Source organism: Heloderma suspectum, chromosome 2 (assembly GCF_057233095.1).
Source record: "Heloderma suspectum isolate Gila_16-S chromosome 2, 16-S_ref, whole genome shotgun sequence".
Taxonomy (NCBI): Eukaryota; Metazoa; Chordata; class Lepidosauria; order Squamata; family Helodermatidae; genus Heloderma; species Heloderma suspectum.
The window spans coordinates 359914724-359935828 of record NC_139459.1 but is presented as its reverse complement, the minus strand read 5'-3'; the positions used below and the strand labels follow the sequence as shown (position 1 = coordinate 359935828).

At 45.0% G+C, this 21105-nt stretch overlaps 1 protein-coding gene across 1 annotated transcript in view; it reads left to right on the top strand.

The window, feature by feature from the left end:
- LOC146355625 (tripartite motif-containing protein 10-like) overlaps window positions 1-21105 on the top strand; it is a 30488-nt gene that overhangs the window by 4154 nt on the left and 5229 nt on the right. The window contains exons 2-7 of the mRNA XM_084831030.1: window positions 5000-5461; window positions 13040-13135; window positions 14944-15174; window positions 16789-16811; window positions 19066-19184; window positions 20832-20864. Coding sequence (XP_084687156.1) covers window positions 5078-5461; window positions 13040-13135; window positions 14944-15174; window positions 16789-16811; window positions 19066-19184; window positions 20832-20864 — 886 coding nt within the window. The 5' untranslated portion in view covers window positions 5000-5077. The remainder of the gene's footprint in view (window positions 1-4999; window positions 5462-13039; window positions 13136-14943; window positions 15175-16788; window positions 16812-19065; window positions 19185-20831; window positions 20865-21105) is intronic.

Genomic DNA, 21105 nt, shown 5'->3' with positions numbered 1-21105 from the left:
ACTTTGGGGCCCAGATAGTTTTCTCATCCATCCTTCCAGTAGTTAGAAGAGGGATAGAAAGGGAACGAAAAATACTCTGGGTGAATGACTGGCTACGAAGGTGGTGCCGACGAGAGAGATTTGGATTCTGGGACCACGGGCTATACTTCCTGGAAGATGGGCGGTTGGCTAGGGACGGGTTGCACCTCACAAAGGATGGGAAGAATGTGTTTGGCCACAGTATGAAGAACTTCATCAGGAGGGCTTTAAACTGAATCCTACGGGGAAGGGAGATGTAATGTTGGGGGTAACAATGGACGTAGGCGCATGCACTGCAACGGAGAGAACAGCTCTGATAGCGCCCAGTAATAGTCTTCAGGCACATGTAGGAAGAAAGCCAGACTATGAAGCAAATGGTCTTCGATGTCTATATACTAATGCCCAGAGTATGGGAAACAAACAGAACGAACTTGAACTCCTAATACAGGAGGGAAATTATGATTTGATAGGTATAACTGAGACTTGGTGGGATGACTCTCATGACTGGAATACAGCAGTTGAAGGATATAACTTGTTCTAAAGGAATAGAAGGAACAGAAAGGGAGGTGGGGTTGCACTCTATGTGAAAAATACATATCTTTGCACAGAAATACAGGCGGATGAGCTTGGTAGCCCCATCGAGAGCATCTGGATCAAAATAAATGGAGCAAAGAATAAAAGGAACCTGGTGGTCGGAGTCTACTACCAGCCACCCAACCAAGGAGAAGACGAGGGTGAAACTTTTGAAAAGCAAATAGCCAATGTTTTAAGGAAGCATGATGTAGTAGTAATGGGGGACTTCAGTTTCCCCGATATTTGTTGGGAGACAAATTCTGCAAAACATGGCCTCTCCAGGAAATTCCTGACTTGTGTGGCGGATAACTTCCTCCTACAGAACGTAGAGGAAGGAACTAGTGGATCGGCTATCCTTGACTTGATCCTAACCAACAGAGATGACTTAGTGGATAAAGCAGCAGTTACAGGAACTCTGGGGGAAAGCGACCATGTTGCACTTGAGTTCTTGGTTCTAAGGGAAGCAAAAGCCAAGTGTAGTCAAACGCGTACCCTGAATTTTAGGAAAGCTGATTTTAATAAACTCAGAACAATGACAAGTAAGGTCCCATGGCAAGTGACGCTAACGAGAAAAGGAGTCCAAGATGGGTGGGAGCTTTTAAAAAAGGAAATTCTCAAGGCACAATCACAAGCAATTCCAACAAGAAGAAAAGGTGGAAGACAGCTGAAGAAGCCAATGTGGCTTCACAAGAAGCTTAGGGATGACCTGAAAATACAAAAGACACATATAGGAAGTGGAAAGAAGGCCAAGTAACAAAGGAAGAGTACAGGCAGGTAGCACAGAATTGCAGGGATGGTGTCAGGAAGGCTAAAGCTGAGAACGAGCTGAGGTTAGCGAGGGATGCTAAAAACAACAAAAAGGTTTTTCAGCTACATGCATAGTAAAAGGCAGAGGAAAGAAATGGTTGTTCAGCTATTAAATAAGGATGGCAAAATGATAAGAGATGACAAAGAAAAGGCAGAGGTGCTCAATTCCTACTTTGGCTCAGTCTTCTCCCAAAAGAGGGTCTATGACCCCCCCTGGCAAAGGCGAAGTGCAGGCTGAAGGGGCAGGATTGCAGCTTGAGATCCATAGGCATATGGTCAAGGGACACCGAATTACTTTGAATGAGTTCAAATCTCCAGGGCCAGATGAACTGCATCCTAGAGTAATAAAGGAACTGGCAGAAGAACTCTCAGAACCGCTGTCTATTCTCTTTGAGAAATCATGGAGGATGGGGGAAGTGCCAGATGACTGGAGGAGGGCTAATGTTGTCCCTATCTTCAAAAAGGGTAAAAAGGAGGAACCTGGGAACTACAGACCAGTCAGTCTGACATCAATCCCAGAGCAAATTCTGGAGCAGATGATAAAGCATTAAAAAAGCAATCCATCTGGAAGCACCTTGAAAACAATGCTGTGATTACTCGAAGCCAACATGGATTTGTCAAAAACAAGTCCTGCCAGACAAATCTGATCTCATTTTTTGATCAAGTAACCTCCCTTGTGGACCGTGGGAATGCTGTAGACATCATATACCTCGACTTCAGCAAAGCTTTCAACAAAGTGCCCCATGATCTCCTGATGAGCAAACTAGCTCAAAGTGGGCTAGATGAAACAACGATCCGGTGGTTCCACAGTTGGCTACAGAATCGGACTCAAACAGTGCTTATCAGTGGGACCTTCTCAAACTGGGGAGAGGTAATGAGTGGGGTACCGCAGGGCTCAGTCCTGGGCCCAGTGCTCTTCCACATTTGTATTAATGACTTGGGGGAGGAGGTGCAGGGAATGCTGATCAAATTTGCAGATGACACCAAATTGGGCGGGATAGCTAATACTTTGGAAGACAGAAACAAAATTCAAAGTGATCTGGATAGACTGGAGCGCTGGGCAGAAAACAACAGAATGACATTTCATAGGGATAAATGCCAAGTTCTGCACCTCGGAAAAAGAAACCAAATGCACAGTTACAAGATGGGGGATACTTGGCTCAACAACACAAGCGAGAAGGATCTTGGAATTGTTCTCGATCACAAGGTGAATATGAGCCAACAATGTGATGTGGCTGCAAAAAAGGCAAATGCTCTTTTGGGCTGCTTTCATAGAAGCATAGCTTCCAAATCCCAGGAAGTGCTAGTTCCCCTCTACTCAGCACTGGTTAGGCCTCATCTGGAGTACTGTGTCCAGTTCTGGGTACCACACTTTAAGAAGGATGCAGACAAACCGGAGAGGGTTCAGAGGAGTGCAACAAAGATGATCAGGGGACTGGAAACAAAGCCCTATGAAGAGAGACTGAAAGAACTGAGCATGTTTAGCCTTGAGAAGAGAAGATTGAGGGGAGATATGATAGCTCTCTTCAAGTACTTGAAAGGTTGTCCCAGAGAGGAAGGCCAGGATCTCTTCTTGATCATCCCAGAGTGCAGGACACGGAATAATGGGCTCAAGTTAAATGAAGCCAGATTCCGGCTGAACATCAGGAAAAACTTCCTGACTGTTAGTTCAATACGACAATGGAACCAATGACCTAAGGAGGTGGTGGGCTCTCCCACCCTGGAGGCGTTCAAGACGAGGCTGGAGAGCCATCTGTCAGGGATGCTGTGACCTGGATTCCTGCATTGAGCAGGGGGTTGGACTCGATGGCCTTGTAGGCCCCTTCCAACCCTACTATTCTATGATTCTATGAGGACTTCCTTCCTATGGCCTGCTCCCCAGGAGCAGTGAGCCGCACCACAGCCCCAAGCGCTGTTTCCTGCCCAATGCAAAGGCGGTGCTCGGGGGCAGGAGAGTGGCGGCGACGGGCCCAATCCGCAGCACGTCGCCTCATGTGGGCACCTCGCCTTGCCTAATGGAAGCGCCGGCCCTGCTGCTCACGATGCATTTCTGAAGAGTTTGGGGAATATTTTCCAGTAGGGGGCAAGAGGCATGCGTGCCCATCTTCAACATATCTTGATGAGCACACACATTGCCCTTGTCAAGGAAAAGGAGAAAAGTACAAGGCCAGCCACGTCCCCGCAGCAGCTGGCAATTTTGTGAACCACCCAGAGTGCTTTGGCTATTGGGCGGTATAAAAATGAAATAAATAAGTAATAAATGTAACTGATGTTTCAAGGACACTTGTTTGACATATTCCATTTCCTTTGAACAGTATGTGGTCTCACAGGCCAGAACATTGGCTTAAAACCAGTGTTAAGTGAGCAGACGTCCCCGTCCTCTTGTCCCCTGTCGGCAGCCCCCCCCAATATACTCTAGAGGGTCTCCCAACCCCGTGGAGCAGATTGGAGGGGGCGCAGAGGCCTGGAATGGAATTGAGCAATGGAATTAAGCAGTGAAATTGAGAAGACTAGAAGGCACTGGAAATCTGGTTTGGTTGATATTGATTGATTGATTGATTGATTGATTGCATTTATACCCCGCCTTTTTTCCTCTTGCAAGGAACCCAAGGAGGTTTACATTATCCTCCTCCTCTCCATTTTATCCTCACAACAACAACCCTGTGAGGTGGGTTGGGCTGAGAGTGTGTGACTGGCCCAAAGGCACCCAGTGAGCTTCCATGGCCGAGTGGGGACTAGAACCCGGATCTCCGAAGTCCCAGTCCAACACTCTTGCCACTACACCACACTGGCTCTCCAGTTATCACCGTTATAATAATACTGATCATTATATCAGCAACATCCTGATGTGCTTCTTCTTTGGTGGGAACAGCATGTGCAGCAGTATCACTTTCCCATTGGAGATACTGGTGCTTGGAGGGCGTTCAAGGGATTTTTGTGTGTTCACTTAAAAAGCACACAAACCCCTTGAGGATTTGAGAGAGAGAGAAATATATAATTTTGATTTGCTGGGATCGTACACAAAGGAGCCAGACAGAGGGACGCTTCTGCATTACTGTCAGGAAATCTTTCTTTGCTGGGAAAGCTTGTCAGGAAAGTGGGCAGGAAGAGGTTTAACACCCCTGTATTAGGGAGCTTTTCTAGACGAGGCTGTTTTACCCACTGTTTCTACCCCCGATTTCATCGCAGAATTAAGATTGGAGCTCTACGTGGATTATTTTCCTTTTCTGACTTTCCATACTTTTGGCTACATATCCTCTTAAGTGGTGCAGTGATGTAGCAAATTAACGCAGTTACCCTAGTGGGGACTGGCACTTTTTTTCATTTTCACATAAGAATACTGGATTTCCCCTGCTCCAAAAATATCCACAAAATTGCTTTTAAAACCCGGAACTGAAGCTGGATGGTGATGAAGACGTCTAAAGCACCCATTAACAACTGTGAATGTGGAATGACAGGTGCACAATAAAAGCTTCATCTAGAAAAGCTCGGAGTGTCTGCAACTGAGACTCACTCTCACTGGAAGGATGATAAAATAGCTTTTACCTAATAGGCATGTCTTCCTCCTTTCTTCCTTTCCCACCCTGCTGTCTTCCCACAGGTCCCCCAAGCTGCCTCTCCTGACAACAAAGCCATTGAGACTTCATCTGCCATAGCCTCAGCTTCATTATCTCTGAATATGGAAGAGGAAGCCATGTGCCCCATCTGCTTCGAGTATCTGACAGACCCAGTGACCCTGGACTGTGGCCACAACTTCTGTCAGGTCTGCATCACCTCCTACTGCGAGACATGGGAAATGTTGGGTGACTTGGAGTGTCCCGTCTGCAAAGCCAAGATCGAGAAAGGCCATTTCCGGCCAAATTGGCAGCTGGCAAACATAGTTGAAAAAATTAAACATCTGCCATTAATGCCAGGAAAAGAGGATTTCTGTCGACGGCACAAGGAAAAATTCACCCAGTTTTGTAAAGAGGATGAGGATTTGCTGTGTTCTGTGTGTGAACAGTCCCTGGAGCATAGATCGCATACACTGCTTCCTTTGGAAGAGGCTGCCCAAGAATACAAGGTAGGACGTAATCTGGAGCTTTGACCATGGAGTCTTTGCTTTCTCTATAGAATATTTATTCCACACACACACCCCTTTAAGTTGGTAGGAAAGAATCTCTCCTTCTAGGGCTGATGCTAATTATATGTATCTGCCTTAGGCAAAGTCAGACCATTGGTTCAGAAAGCCCTGGAGTATTGTCTATTACGATTGCCAGGTACTCTTTGGGGCCTTAGGGACATTCCTTTCCTAGCATCTGCTGCCCAAGACCTTTTTCCATGCGGAGATGCCAGGGATTGAATTTGGGACCTTCTGCATGTAAATCATGTGCTCTAACACTGAACCATGGGCCCTCACCAAGTTACGTGGTTGTGTATTCCAACTGTTGTTGGAGCAACACCCTCTACTTGGGCGCCAAGCCCCTTGCTGGTAGTGACACAAAGGCTTCCTGTCGCTGAACACGTTGTCTCATTGCTGTTGCCTTAGAGCCACGTCACGCCCCACGCAGTGGCAGACTTGAGTTTGCCATGAAGTGCGCACGTTGAAGGGAGCTGCAGTCAATCAAGGCTTACTAATGATCGTATCTGTACCAGGGCCAATCATCCTTGTCTATTGTCTCTTATCCTTGGTACATCACTGTCTCTCTTTTTGCCCTTGGGGATCATATACCTTATTAAATTGCTAAGGGTCTTGTGACACTGTACGAACTAACAGATTTATTATGGCATAAGCCAGCCTTTCCCCATTCGGTGCCTGTAGTGGAAACAGGGAAGACAATTGTTATTTCAAGGAGTTAGTGCTGTACAACTAATTGCTCCTTCTCATGTCTAGACTTCCGGTTGGGCCTGTTGCTTTTGTTGTTGTTGTTTATTCGGTCAGTCACCTCCGACTCTTCGTGACTTCACGGACCAGCCCATGCCAGAGCTTCCTGTCGGCCGTCGCCACCCCCAGCTCCCCCAAGGTCGAGTCCGTCACCTCCAGAATATCATCCATCCATCTTGCCCTTGGTTGGCCCCTCTTCCTTTTGCCTTCCACTTTCCCTAGCATCAGCATCTTCTCCAGGGTATCCTGTCTTCTCATGATGTGGCCAAAGTACTTCAGTTTTGCCTTCAATATCATTCCCTCATGTGAGCAGACCGGCTTTATTTCCTGGAGTATGGACTGGTTTGATCTTCTTGCAGTCCAAGGTACTCTCAGAATTTTCCTCCAGCACCACAGTTCAAAAGCATCTATCTTCCTTCGCTCAGCCTTCCTTATGGTCCAGCTCTCGCAGCCATAGGTTACTATGGAGAATACCATTGCTTTCACTATGCGGACCTTTGTTGTCAGTGTGATATCTCTGCTCTTCACTATTTTATCAAGATTTGTCATTGCTGTCCTCCCAAGAAGTAAACGTCTTCTGATTTCCTGGCTGCAGTCAGCATCTGCAGTAATCTTTGTGCCTAGAAAGACAAAATCTGTCACTGCCTCCATGTTTTCTCCCTCTATTTTCCAGTTCTCAATCAAGCTGGTTGCCATAATCTTGGTTTTTTTGAGGTTTAACTGCAACCCAGCTTTTTGCACTTTCTTCGTTCACCTTCGTCATGAGGTTCCTCAGCTCCTCCTCGCTTTCAGCCATCAAAGTGGTATCATCTGCATATCGGAGATTGTTAATGTTTCTTCCAGTGATTTTAACTCCAGCCTTGGCTTCATCAAGCCCAGCACGTCGCATGATGTGTTCTGCGTACAGGTTGAATAGGTAGGGGGAGAGTATACAACCCTGCCGTACTCCTTTCCCAATCTTAAACCAGTCCGTTGTTCCGTGGTCTGTTCTTACCGTTGCTACTTGGTCGCTATACAGATTCCTCAGGAGGCAGACAAGATGACTTGGTAACCCCATACCACCAAGAACTTGCCACACTTTGTTATGATCCACACAGTCAAAGGCTTTAGAAGAGTCAATAAAACAGAAATAGATGTTTTTCTGAAACTCCCTGGCTTTCTCCATAATCCAGCGGATATTGGCAATTTGGTCTCTAGTTCCCCTGCCTTTTCTAAACCCAGCTTGTACATCTGGCAATTCTCGTTCCATGAATTGCTGGAGTCTACCTTCCAAGATCTCGAGCATCACCTTACTGGCAAGTGAAATAAGTGCCACTGTTCGATAGTTTGAACATTCTTTGGTACTTCCTTTTTTTGGTATGGGGATATAAGTTGATTTTTTCCCATCTGTTGGCCATTCTTGTGTTTTCCAAATTTGCTGGCATATGGCATGCATCACCTTGACAGCATCATCTTGCAAGATTTTAAACAGTTCCGCTGGGATACCGTCATCTCCTGCTGCCTTGTTATTAGCAGTGCTTCTTAAGGCCCATTCAACCTCACTCTTCAGGATGTCTGGCTCTAGCTCACTGACCACACCGTCAAATCTATCCCCGATATTATTATCCTTCCTATACAGATCTTCCGTATATTCTTGCCACCTTTTCTTGCTCTCTTCTGCTTCTGTTAGGTCCTTGCCATCTTTGTTTTTGATCATACCCATTTTTGCCTGGAATTTACCACCGATGTTTCTAATTTTCTGGAAGAGGTCTCTTGTCCTTCCTATTCTATTATCTTCTTCCACTTCCGCGCATTGCTTGTTTAAAAATAATTCCTTATCTCTTCTGGCTAACCTCTGGAATTTTGCATTTAATTGGTCATATCTCCCCCTATCACTGTTGCCTTTTTCTTTCCTTCTTTCTTGGGCTGCTTCCAGTGTCTCAACAGACAGCCATCTTGCCTTCTTGGTTTTCTTTTTCTTTGGGACGTTTTTTGTTGCCGCCCTCTGAACAATGTTGCGAACTTCTGTCCATAGTTCTTCCGGGACCCTATCTACTAAATCTAGTCCCTTAAATCTATTCTTCACCTCCACTGCATATTCATGAGGAATATTAGTGAGCTCATATCTAACTGATCTGTGGGTCTTCCCTATTCTCTTGAGTCTGATTCTGAATTGTGCAATAAGAAGTTCGTGATCTGAACTACAATCATCTCCAGGTCTTGTTTTTACCAACTGCATAGATGTCCGCCACCTTTGGCTACAAAGGATGTAGTCAATCTGATTTCGGTGTCGACTGTCTGGTGAAGTCCATGTATAAAGTCATCTCTTAGGTTGTTGGAAGAGAGTGTTTGTTATGCACAGTGAGTTGTCTTGGCAAAATTCTATCAGCCTATGTCCTGCTTCATTTTGTTCTCCCAGAACATGCTTGCCTGTAATTCCAGGTGTCGCTTGACTACCCACCTTAGCATTCCAGTCTCCTGTAATGAAAATAACATCTTTTTTTGGTGTACTATCCAGTAGGTGCTGCAGATCCTCATAGAACTGATCTACTTCTGCTTTTTCAGCATCTGTGGTTGGGGCGTATATTTGGATCACTGTGATGTTAAATGGCTTACCCTGAATTCAAATTGAGATCATTCTATCATTTTTTGGATTGTATCCAAGCACTGCTTTAGCCACTTTATTATTAATTATGAAGGCTACTCCATTTCTTCTGTGGTCCTCTTGTCCACAGTAGTAGATCTGGTGGTCATCTGATGTGAAGTGGCCCATTCCAGTCCATTTCAGTTCACTGACACCCAAAATGTCTATATTTAATCTTGACATCTCCCCAATAACCACATCCAATTTGCCCTGGCTCATAGATCTTACCTTCCAGGTTCCTATGGTGTGTTGATCTTTAGAACATCGGATTTGTCATTCACCACCAGCACCATCGGCTGCTAGCCGTCCTTTCATCTTTGAGCTAGCTGCGTCATCCCATCTGGGGCTAGTTGAACTTATCCTCTGTTCCTCTCCAGTAGCATTTTGACCATCTTCCGACCTGAGAGTCCCATCTTCCGATGGCATACCGACATATCTCTGGTTGTACTGATCCATTTAGTTTTCATGGCAAAAATACTGGGGTGGGTTGCCGTTTCCTTCCCCAGGGATCGTATTTAGTCTGACCTCTCTGCCATGACCTTCCCGTCTTGGGTGTCCCTTCACAGTTTAGCTCATGACATCATTGAGGTGCTCAAGCTCCAGCGCCGCGACAAGGTAACCATCTCTTTTGCTGAAGAAAGGTTAAAATCTCCTTTGCTGTTGCTTTTTCGGGGTTAGCTATGTTTCTTCTTCCCAGGGCTAATTATCTGTTGGAGACTGAACAACTTGAGAGACTAGTAGAGAAGCCTCTGGTGAGATCTCAAGGTTAGCCAGAGTAGCTGGGACGGAGTTATCTATGCTGACTTACAACTAAAGATTCTCAAAGCTCCAGAATAGGGCTGGAATTACTATGAGCACAATAGTATATATGAATCCCTGAGACACTCCCAGGGGGGATCTCAACCTAGGTCAATCTGGAAAGGTGTTGCATTCCAGGCCAGTATTGGAGTCAAGCCATTGCCATATCTTGATGGGGCCCTGGCAACTGTAGGGACATAAGCTTATGATCTTGCTTTGAAGTTTCTTCCTTTCTTCTGCTTTGTTAATTTGCTCATGCTTAATAAACCCATTCGTGTGTTCATTGTATTCTCAATCCTAAAAAGAACCACTGCCCTTTGGTAACACAGTGCCCTCCAGATGTTTTGGACTACAACCCCCTGCATTCATGACCACTGGCCATGCTGGCTGGGGCTAGTGGGAGTTAAAGTCAAAAACATCTGGAGGGCACCAGGTTGGTGAAGGCTGGCATATGTTTATGTGGACTGCAGTCCACTTAATCACATGCAAGGTGCCAACAAGTCACTTGGTTGTATTTGCTGAAATGGACTAACATGGCTATCCCTTTGGAAATTATTAAATTGTTGGCGTTCCCATGCTTCAGGGTTCAGCTCCCTCTCTAGGGTCTCAAGAAAGTAAACCTTGAGTGCGGGGTGGGGTGGGGGACATCTTGCCTCTAACACACATGCATATAAACATGCGCACAAACATTAAGGTGCCGTGTAGCCTGCTATTTCACATACCTGGAAGGCTTATTCTGAATTCCTGGTAAGAGATCGGGTGCCTCCAGATGAGGCTTTTATTATGCAGTCACCTGCCTCAAACACAGAATTTTACAGGGGGTCAAGGGTGGGGTCCAGATGTTGCCTTCTATTTGTAACCCTCCCATGTTTTTCTACTACTTCTGTCTGTTTCTTACCACAAAAAATCTGTTAGTTCCCATTGTAGGACAGTAATGATTTTTTAGGATATCTTTAAGGATGAAGACCTTCTTGGCCTTTTAAAACAGGACTTGACAGGCTACAACTGCAGAGTCAATGAATAAGCAGGATAATTGCTGCATGAGTAAATGAAGGCCCAGCATGAAAAGCCCTTGTGCTGTGTGTAGTGGAAAGTAATCTTTTGTGCATGAAAAGGAATGCTGCGATCATGTCCCTATTTTCATGTGAGAGGATATGCCAACATATTGTTCAAGTCATCTGTATCTGTTTCTCTTTCAGTGCCAGGTTTGAGCTGTATATATACTTCAATGCATGTTTAGACAGACAAAAGTGCTACAACTCCTAGCATTCCCAAGTTAGCCATGCTGGAAGTTGTTGTTTGTTGTTCAGTTGTTAAGTTGTGTCCGACTCTTCGTGACCCCATGGACCATAGCACGCCAGGCCTTCCTGTCCTCCGCTCTTTCCCGGAGTGTGCTCAAGTTCATATTCATTGCATCGGTGATGCTATCTAGCCATCTCATCCTCTGCCGTTCCCTTCTCCTTTTGCCTTTGATCTTTCCCAGCATCAGGGTCTTTTCCAGGGAGTTTTCTCTTCGCATCAGGTGGCCAAAATATTTGAGCTTCAGCTTCAGTAGCTGTCCTTCCAATGAGCACTCAGGGTTGATTTTCTTTAGGATGGACTGATTTGACCTCCTTGCAGTCCAGGGGACTCGTAAGAGTCTTCTCCAGCACCACAGTTCGAAAGCATCAATTCTTCGGCGCTCAGCCTTCCTTATAGTCCAGCTCTCACAGCCATACATTACTACTGGGAAAACCATAGCTTTAATTATGTGGACCTTTGTCAGCAAGGTGATGCCTCTGCTTCTTACTGTGCTGTCTAGGTTTGCCATAGCTTTCCTCCCAAGGAGCAAGCGTCTTTTAATTTCATGGTTACAGTCACCGTCTGTGGTGATCTTGGAGCCCAAGAAAATAAAATCTGTCACTGCTTCCATTTCTTCCCCTTCTATATGCCAGGAAGTGATGGGGCCAGATGCCATGATCTTCGTTTTTTTAATGTTGAGTTTCAAATCAGCTTTTGCACTCTCCACTTTCACCCTCAACAAGAGGCTCTTGAGATCCTCTTCGCTTTCTGCCAATAGGGTGGTATCGTCTGCATATCTGAGGTTGTCGATAATTCTCCCGGCAATCTTAATTCCGACCTATAATTCATCCAACCCGGTGTTTCTCATGATGTACTCTGCATATCAGTTAAATAAGCAGGGGGACAATATGCAGCCTTGTCGTACTCATTTCCCAATTTTGAACCAATCGGTTGTTCCATGTCCGGTTCTTACTGTTGCTTCTTGTCCCTCGTACAGGTTTCTCAGGAGACAGGTAAGGTGGTCTGGTACTCCCATCTCTTTCAGAATTTGCCACAGTTTGTTGTGATCCACACTATCAAAGGCTTTAGTGTAGTCAGTGAAGCAGAAATAGACTTTTTCTGAAATTCTCTTGCTTTCTCCATGATTCAGCGAAAGTTGGCGATTTGATCTCTAGTTCCTCTGCTTCTTCGAAACCCCGCTTGTACTTCCGGTAGTTCTCGGTTCACATACTGCTGAAGCCTAGCTTGTAGGATTTTGAGCATCACCTTGCTGGCATGTGAAATGAGCGCAATTGTACGGTAGTTTGAACACTCTTTGGCATTGCCCTTCTTTGGAATTGGAATGTAAACTGACCTTTTCCAGTCTTGTGGCCACTGTTGAGTGTTCCAAATGTGTTGGCATATTGAGTGCAGCACTTTAACAGCATCATCTTTTAGGATTTTAAATAGCTCAGCTGGAATACTGTCACCTCTGCTAGCTTTGTTGTTAGTAATGCTTCCTAAGGCCCACTTGACTTCACTCTCTAGGATGTCCGGCTCAAGTTCAGTGACCGCACTATCCTGGCTATCAGGGACATTCAGATCTTTCCTGTATAGTTCTTCTGTGTATTCTTTCCACCTCTTCTTAATCTCATCTGCTTCTGTTAGGTCCTGCCTTTGTCCTTTATCATGCCCGTCTTTGCACAAAACGTTCCCTTGAGATCTCCGATTTTCTTGAAGAGATCTCTAGTCTTTCCCATTCTGTTGTTTTCCTCGATTTCTTTGCATTGTTCATTTAAGAAGGCCTTCTTGTCTCTCCTTGCTATTCTGTGGAACTCTGCATTCAGTTGGATATATCTTCCCCTTTCTCCCTTGCTTTTTGCTTCCCTTCTTTCCTCAGCTGGAAATTCTAGCCATGCTGGAAGTTGTAGTACCTATTTATTTATTTAGTACATTTCTAATCTGCCCAATAATTAATGTTCTTTGGGCAGATTACAACCAATTTTCTGTCTAAACATTCATAGGGTGGCACCCTAAGCATCTCTTTAAAAAATAAAAAAAAGGGAACCAACCCTGAACTTTTGTTTTCTCTTCAGGATCAGATCTGTAGCTTCCTGGAGATTCTGAAGAAGGGGAGAGAAAAAATACCGGCATATGCAGCAGACACAGGAGCAGAAAGGCAAGATCTGCTTGTAAGTCTCAGTAGCTCTGGGAGGCATAAGGACTTGATATCTGGGAAGACATGATGCAAGAGACTCCAGAGGCCAAAGCCATGAGGCAGTCCTGTTCTTCAGGGCATGTATTATGTGGAATAGCCCGATCCTGCGCAGAAAAGAAGGGGCAAGGGCCAAATTGTATGTGATGCTCAATTGCATATAGTTTGATTCCCAAGCTCGTTTCTTTCGCAGGATGTGATTGTGGAGGCTGCCCTTGAGACTGGAGACTTGAGCACAGGGTGTGGGCTTTCTTTACACCAGCCTGCCCCAACATTGTGCCCTCCAGATGTGTTGGACTATAACTCCCAGCATCCCTCAGCTCAGCCATGCTGAGTTGTAGTCCCAACACATGCCGAAGGCACCTGGTTGAGGGAGGCTGCTTAACCCTTTGACCATCTGCATTTTTGTGTGCCAAAATCACCCCCATAACTGTTGTTTTGTCCTGCAAGGGGAAAGACTCAGTGTGGTGGAGAAGTAGTTTGGGGAAAGTTTTTCAGTTGAAACACTGCTGGAGGGGAAATGGTTAAGAAACTCCTGCATCACCTGCTCTTCTGATCCAAATGCATCCTTTGTGGCACCATTTTGTAAAAGACAAATACTTAGGGGGGGCCGCTGGCCTTTGTGCACCTATTTTCCTAAATTTTAGGAAATGCTGGATGTTGATGCGATTTCTGTAAAAAGTCCAGCATGGCCTTCTGTGAGAATTCTTGTGACTGATGTCTTGATCAGTCACTTCTGTGGTTGGTTCCATACTAGCTCTTTTCTTTGGATTTGCCATCCTTTGTTCGCTTGCTTTTTTTATGGTTAATCCGCTCAATTTCATTCTCAAATTCTTCCATTCCGGTGTTGTTTCATGTGATTTTCAGGCCTGATTTGTAGTGGCTTTTAAAAAAACGTAGTTGTAGTGTTACCCTACCCAATCTATACTGGAAAAGCAGTATTGAGGGTTTTAAGGGAAACTGTTGCTTTCACTGAGAACTTCCTCCTCCTATGTTCAGCTTATTTTATTCCTATCTGCTGGGAGATTAGTGATTAATCGCCTTGTAATTCCCTTTTTTTAGTTAGCTTTTTTCCTCCCATAGAAGGGTGCACTAACTTTCTAGTTACTTTCCATTCCCCCCCTTAACTTACTGGTTTCTTTCCATTATAGTAAAATAACATGCAGAAAACTTGCAGGGAATAAAATAAGGAGCAATTCATCACAAATATCCTAGGTGTGCAGAACAGGAAACAATAAAACAGACTGAAGCTGTAAATAGGAAGCTTTCAATTAAGATTGGAAAGGACCTTTGCTGAATGGATCTTACTTGTGAGTAGACATTATGGAAGGATTTGGGCCATGGAGAAGGCTTTGCTATATGATGTAGCATTATATTTATTTTATTTTTATTTATTACATTTATATCCCGCCTTATTTCCTTTTTAAGGAACCCAAGGCGGCGTACATAGTCCTCCTCCTCCATTTTATCCTCACAACAACAACCCTGTGAGGTGGGTTGGGCTGAGAGTCTGTGACTGGCCCAAAGTCACCCAGGGAGCTTCCATGACCGAGTGGGGACTAGAACCCGGATCTCCCGACTCCCAGTCCAGCACTCTCACCACTACACCACACTGGCTCTGAAGAGCTTTGTGGAACACTATGCTGCACTGGCTCTATATGAAGTGCTTTGTGGAATCTCCATTTAAATTCTGCTTCCACCAAATTGGGGATAATCAATTCTGGAAGCAAGCTGTATTCCTGACATTAGCTTGATTCCCCCCCGCTTTCTTTCTACTTAATACAGAAACTAATAAGAGCAGAGAGGCAGAAGATGGTGGTTGAGTTCAGACGACTGCACGAGTTTCTGGGAGAACAAGAGAACCTTCTGCTAGCCCAGATGGAAGAGGTGGAGAAGGAAATCGCAAGAAAAAAGGAGGAGCATATGACTAGACTCTCAGAGGAACTCTCCTCTCTTGAAAGCATCATCCGGGAGATGGAGGAGAAGTGTCGGCAGCCAGAAGCTAAACTCCTGCAGGTAAGACAGCGGCAGAATCAGCCCAGGCTGTGCACCTCTGTGGGCCAGTTCACATGGTCACCGCAGCCCTCCATGTTTTACTTCAACCATGGTGGGTTGAGCCATGTCCAGGTGGCTATTTTGAAAATTCAGCCCTCAGCAAGGGGTTACCATGGTTTGTCGTGTCATCCAAACCTGGGCAGCAGGGGTAGTTTGAGGGTTAAACACCCTTCAAATAACCTATATTCTGTTGTGGGCGAACCAGACCACTACCTGAAGGGTCTGAGTTTCTACGGTGCTGATAACTGGGTGTGTTACGTACAGGAGCAGTGTACAGTGGTAGGATAGTATATTCAACTTAACATGGACTATTCTGAAATGGAGGATTCTATTTGTTGCTCACAGAATCTGATGTCATTTCTGCCTCCCTACTAATGATTTCTCTTCTCTGCCTCCTAATTATGTACTGTTGTCTTCACATGCTGCTTGTGGGCTTCATGGAGGCATCCAGCTGGCCACTGATGGCAACAAAATGCTGGAGTAGGTCAGCCTTCCCAACCAGGTGTCCTCTAGATGTGTTGGACTCTAATTCCCATCATTCCTGAGCACTGACCATGCTGATTGGATGATGAGAGTTGTAGTCCACATCTGGAAGACACCAGGTTGGGGAAAATGGAACTAGAGCCTTACTCTGATCCAGCAGGGTTCTCTTTCCGTACTGCTTCAGGGCTAAAACACTTGTTGCTAGTACTATTTCTTGAAGTTTAAAATATACCCCACCTTTCCTATGAAGTTCAAAGCAGCTAGCAACAACAAAAAGAGTATTCTTGGCGTTTTTCTTACTTGAGGACATGAAACGACCTTCTAGGAATTTTTCTTGCAATAAAAGACAATACTGCATTTGACTGTACACAAGGAAGTGAGATGAATACAAAGAAAAGGGGTCTAAGTTAGGGAAAATAGGTCATTGGTTGCTCTGCATAGCAACCTTCAGCGTAGCTCCCAGACCCAAAGGTTTCTCTCTCTTATTATGCACTTAATCTGCTTTCTCTGGTGAAAGCCAGAGAAAAAGCATAGGCCTGTTTAGCTCCCCACTCCCAGTGTATGCAGCACCAGAGGCTCTGCCAAAGGCTTCCCCTGATGCACTTCCGCTCCTCGTTCCCATGGGTCTGTCTTGACTCATGGGGTTCACTCCAGGAGATAAGGGAATTTAATACGTTCGAGAGTTAGTTAGCCGATTACCTAGCTAGTTGGATAAGGGAGCGAGTCATCACGCACATGGTCTCCCAGAATTACATGGTGTTTTGTTTGGGCCAGTGTACCTTCTTCCCCCACTATATTGCCCTGCCCTGAAATGCTTCCTGTGGACTTCATTATCTTGATAAGCTTTCCTTCCCACTTCACAAAGATACACATCTGGTCCTTGTGCTAGGCTGGGTGTTGGAAAGTTTGGCCTATGTCAGTCTACCCCAACCTAGCGCTCTCCAGGTGTGTTGGACTACAAGTCCCACAGTCATCAGCCAGCATGGCCAAGCCATCCTGGCTGAGGATTGTGTGACTGGTAGTCCAACACTCATCTTGGGGTAGGCTGGCCTGTGACATGCTCTGAGTTCCCTCTTCTCTCTTTTTTCTTAGGATATTAGGGGCTCCTTGCAGAGGTAAGTAGATCCCACTTATTTCCTTTATGGTGCTAGGAAAGAGCATCATAGTAAAAGACAGTGCAGCATTAGCACCAAAAGCACTCTTAAAGAGGCAGGTCTTCACTGCCTGCTGAAAGGTGTACAGCGATTGGGCCAGGTGGGCCTCCATCGAGAGGGTGTTCCATAACTGTGGGTGGCACTTAGTGGGAACAGCCAGGTCTTCCATGCCCCCTGCCACTCCTGAAGGTGGAGGAAAATCGAGCAGGGCCTCGGATGGTAAATAGAGCGTATGAATTGGCACTTATGGGATGATGCAGCCCTTCAGATATCCTGGCCCCAAGCCATTTAGGACAGGGTGGGCAACCTTTTTTGGGCAGAAGGCCACGTTAGTGACTGGGGAATCATTTGAGGGCTGCCTTTGTGGACAGGGACAGGAATGTCGGCAGGAGGGGTGAGTTGAATGCTAATCTGAGATGGGGCCCTTTTGGTGGTGACACCCTGCCTTCAGAACAGCCTCTCCAGAGAAGTTTGCCCAGCACTGACTGTTATCCTTTTGACACTTAGATGAAGCCTTTAAAAAAGAAGTCCAGAGCTTTGGCTATTGGGCGGTATAGAAATGAAATAAATAAATAAATATTTTTTTAAAAAAATTAGCTGCTGTTTTAATAAATGGTTTTGATCTTGTTTGGTCCTGTTTTTCTATATGGCTTTATTTGTCTTTATTGTTCTTCTGTTCTATAAATATTTGCTGTTTTTACTGGTTGTTTTAATCTCTCTCTTTCTTTATTATTGTGAGCCTCTCTGGGAATCCTTTGGGACTGAAGAGCAGGGTAGAAATATAGGAAATAAATGAAAGATAGATATCTAAAGCACACCACACAGAGCCAGAATTATAGAAACTGAAAATGATCTATATTAGCAGCAAATTATCCAAGGTGCAGAGTGCCAGGTGTACGAACTATAACTAGTACTGGAAGAGTCACTGTTAAGGCTTTTTCACTGATAGACAAATACCTAGGTGAGTGGAGGAACAGTCCACTTCAGTTATCTAGTTGGAGGCCTTGATTTTTAACTTGACCATCCAGCCTGTCTCCCAGCTCTCGCTTTTAGGGTTTCATTGCACTCAGATTCCATTCATACCACATGGGCAGTGGATGGAATGGACTAAAGATGGGGAAACATCTGCACATGTCAATCTCACATGAGACACCTTCTTGGAATACTCTGTACAGCAGAGGTGGGCAGAAAGTTGATCTCCACATGTTTTGGCCTTCAACTCCCAGCATTCCTCACCATTGGCTATGCTGGCAGGGGCTTCTGTGAACGGAAGTCCAAAACATCTGGAGATCTACCTTCTGCCCATCCCTGATCTGTACCAGCCTCTCCCAACTTGTTGTCCTCCAGATGTGTTGCTCTTCAATTCCCATCATCACCACACCAACATCTTGTACCCTCCAGCTCTTTTGGACTACAACTCCCAGCATTCCTGACCATTGGCTATGCTTGCAAGGTCTTCTGGAAGCTGAAGTCCAAAATGTCTGGACTTCTATCTTCTGCTCACCTCTGTCGTATAGTTCTGATTGGTACACCTCAAAAAGGATGTAGTAGAACTGGGTAAAGTGCAGAAAAAAGCAACCAAAATGGTCAAAGGGCTGGAGCAACTTCCCTACAAGGAAAGGTTACAATGTTTGGGGCTATTTAGTTTATAAAAAAGGGTGAGTGGGGGGAAACATGGTAGAGATTTATAAAACTTTGCATAGTGTAGAGAGAGTGGCTAGCGAGATGTTTTTCTTCCTCACTCTCTGGGGGCATCCAACGAATGGTGGGAGATTCAGAACCAGCAAAAGAAAGGACTTCTTCAAAAAGCACATTGTTAAAGTATGGAATTCTTTACCATATGATGTGGTGAGGGCCACCAGCTTAGATGGCCCTACAAGGGGATTTACCAAAAGTGTGAAGGGTAAGCTATCAATGGCCACTGTAGAAACAGGCTGCTGGACTAGACAGGCCTTCTGTCTGATTCAAGAGAACTCTTCTTACGTTCCTAGTTTCTCATGTCCAGTCTGGTCCTCAGATGCTGGCCTTTTGCTGTGCTAAGAGCCATAGTGGGGAAGAGTCTCCTCCCCAAAGTACTCCCATCCCTCTCTGCTTTTCTGCACCTGCCTGTGTCTCTGGGCTCTCTGCCATTTCCTTCCTCTCTGTTCCATTCTTCTATTCGGGAGTTCTGGATTGGATGGATGGATGGTGGCTTAATACTGTTTTTCTCAACCAGGTGTGAGGAGAAGGCAAATTTTGAGAATCCCATGGCATTTTCTTCTGTGCTGAAGTGGAGGATCTGGGAATTCTGTGATATAAATCCCTTTCTGGAGGGTGTCATGAAACAATTCAAGGGTAATGATGACTAGCTGCAAGGATTTTGTACTGGATATTCCATTGGTCCAGATGTGGGGATGTGGCAGGCTCTAGGTCAGCCTTCCCCAACCTTCTGCCCTCCAGATGTGTTGGACGGCAACTCCCATCATGTCCAGCCATTGACCATGCTGGCTGGGGATGACAGGAGTTGTAGTCCAACATGGTAGAAGGCGCCCAGTTGAAGAAGGCTGCTGTAGGCCATCTGTAATGTTAGCAAGGCCAGGAAAATTGAAGATGTGGGTGCCACTTGAAGATTTGACTGCCAGTTGAAAAAGCAATTATATTTAACTGTGGAAAGGGCTCTGCCCAAAATTGCCCTGGCAACCTTAGTTCAGAATTGCATTCTGTAGCATTGTGTTTCTTATTTCCAGTCACTCACTTATACCTACTGTCACTTGAAGCCTGTTCTTTGTTTGACTGAGGGGTGGTGATTAAATGAGCGCCCAAAATAAGAGGGGTGTATGTGTGGCAGATATGTGTTGGGGAGGTGTGGACTTGACCCTTCAGACCATCCTTCCTTAGTGGAACCACCCTTAAAGTTGCTCTCGGGAATCTCCTCTTCTCTTTGCTGCCTTTCCTATGTGCCAGTGACCAAGATGGTTTGATCCAAATTACCCATTTGGCCAATGTAGAGGGAAAACCACCTCTTCCGTGAGGGTATCATAGCTGGATTGAGACAATAGTCTGAAGGTGATTGATCCACTTCTGAAACTAAGCATGACCGGACCTGGCAAGTAATTGGTTGGGAGACCACCTGAGATCCCTCATGTTTGCTGCCTTCAGCTCCTCAGAGGAGGATGGGAGACAACTACAGCAAACAGCGAAGGATGGCTGAGCATTTTAATAGGGGCCTTAACTGACAAGTGGCAGTTGAATAATCTTGCAGGTGATGTGGGCAAAAATAGCTTCCTTCCCTCCTTTTCCCCTCTTTCTGTCACAAGCATGATAAAATTGCCCCCATTTCTTTTAGTCACTCTACAGAGAACTTTGCTGTTCTCGCTGTTCTGTATCGTATCCCAAATCTGCAAACATAAGTAGTGCCTAATTTCAAATTGCACTTTTCAAAGTTGACTGTCAGTGCAATCTTACATGGCTACTGAAAAGTAATCCCATTGAGTTCAGTGGCACTTACTGCCAGGTAAGTATGCATACTAGCATTACAGCTTGAGTCCTTTTGAAAACAATAAGGTTAAGTTAGTGGTTACCATGGGACTGATTTATATGACAGAATTTAATGGATTGAGGCCTTAGGATGCAGACTTTAACATACTTCCTATGAAGCAAGTGACATGTAACTTAAGGGGATTCACTTCTAACTAACCATAATAAGGCAATAATAATAATAATAATAACTGACAGCTTGCATATTTGACAATATTTTCCTTTGTTTTGGAAAGTCAGCCATCACTGGGGAAGTTGAGTAAACGCACATTCAGAAAGACAAATTTGAAGACAACTATTTTAAATTTAAATATTTGGAAACAAATTGCAAGGGGGAATTTACCCCTACCTCAGATTTCAGTCTGTGGGAACACAGTAAGTGCTATGATGGTATCAACTGTAGCTTTTTTTGTTACAAGATTTATTATAATTACAGTGGTGTGATCCTTCCCTTTCCTTCCCCAGACACTCTGGTATCTGGACTTCAACTGCAGAAAGGTAAATTTATATTTGTTATTTTGTTAATTTAGATAATGTATAGGCCACCCATTAGTATTAAAGTCCAGGGCCACATGTCATTAATAAAAGTATGATAAACAGCAAAAGAGAAAAGCGTGGAAGTAGCAGCCATGAAACCAATACAATCCAGCAGATCTATACCATGAAATTAAAATCAGCTACACAAATAATGCTTAGATGCGTGGGCAAATAAGGGCGTCATTGGCTGGGTTCACACAAC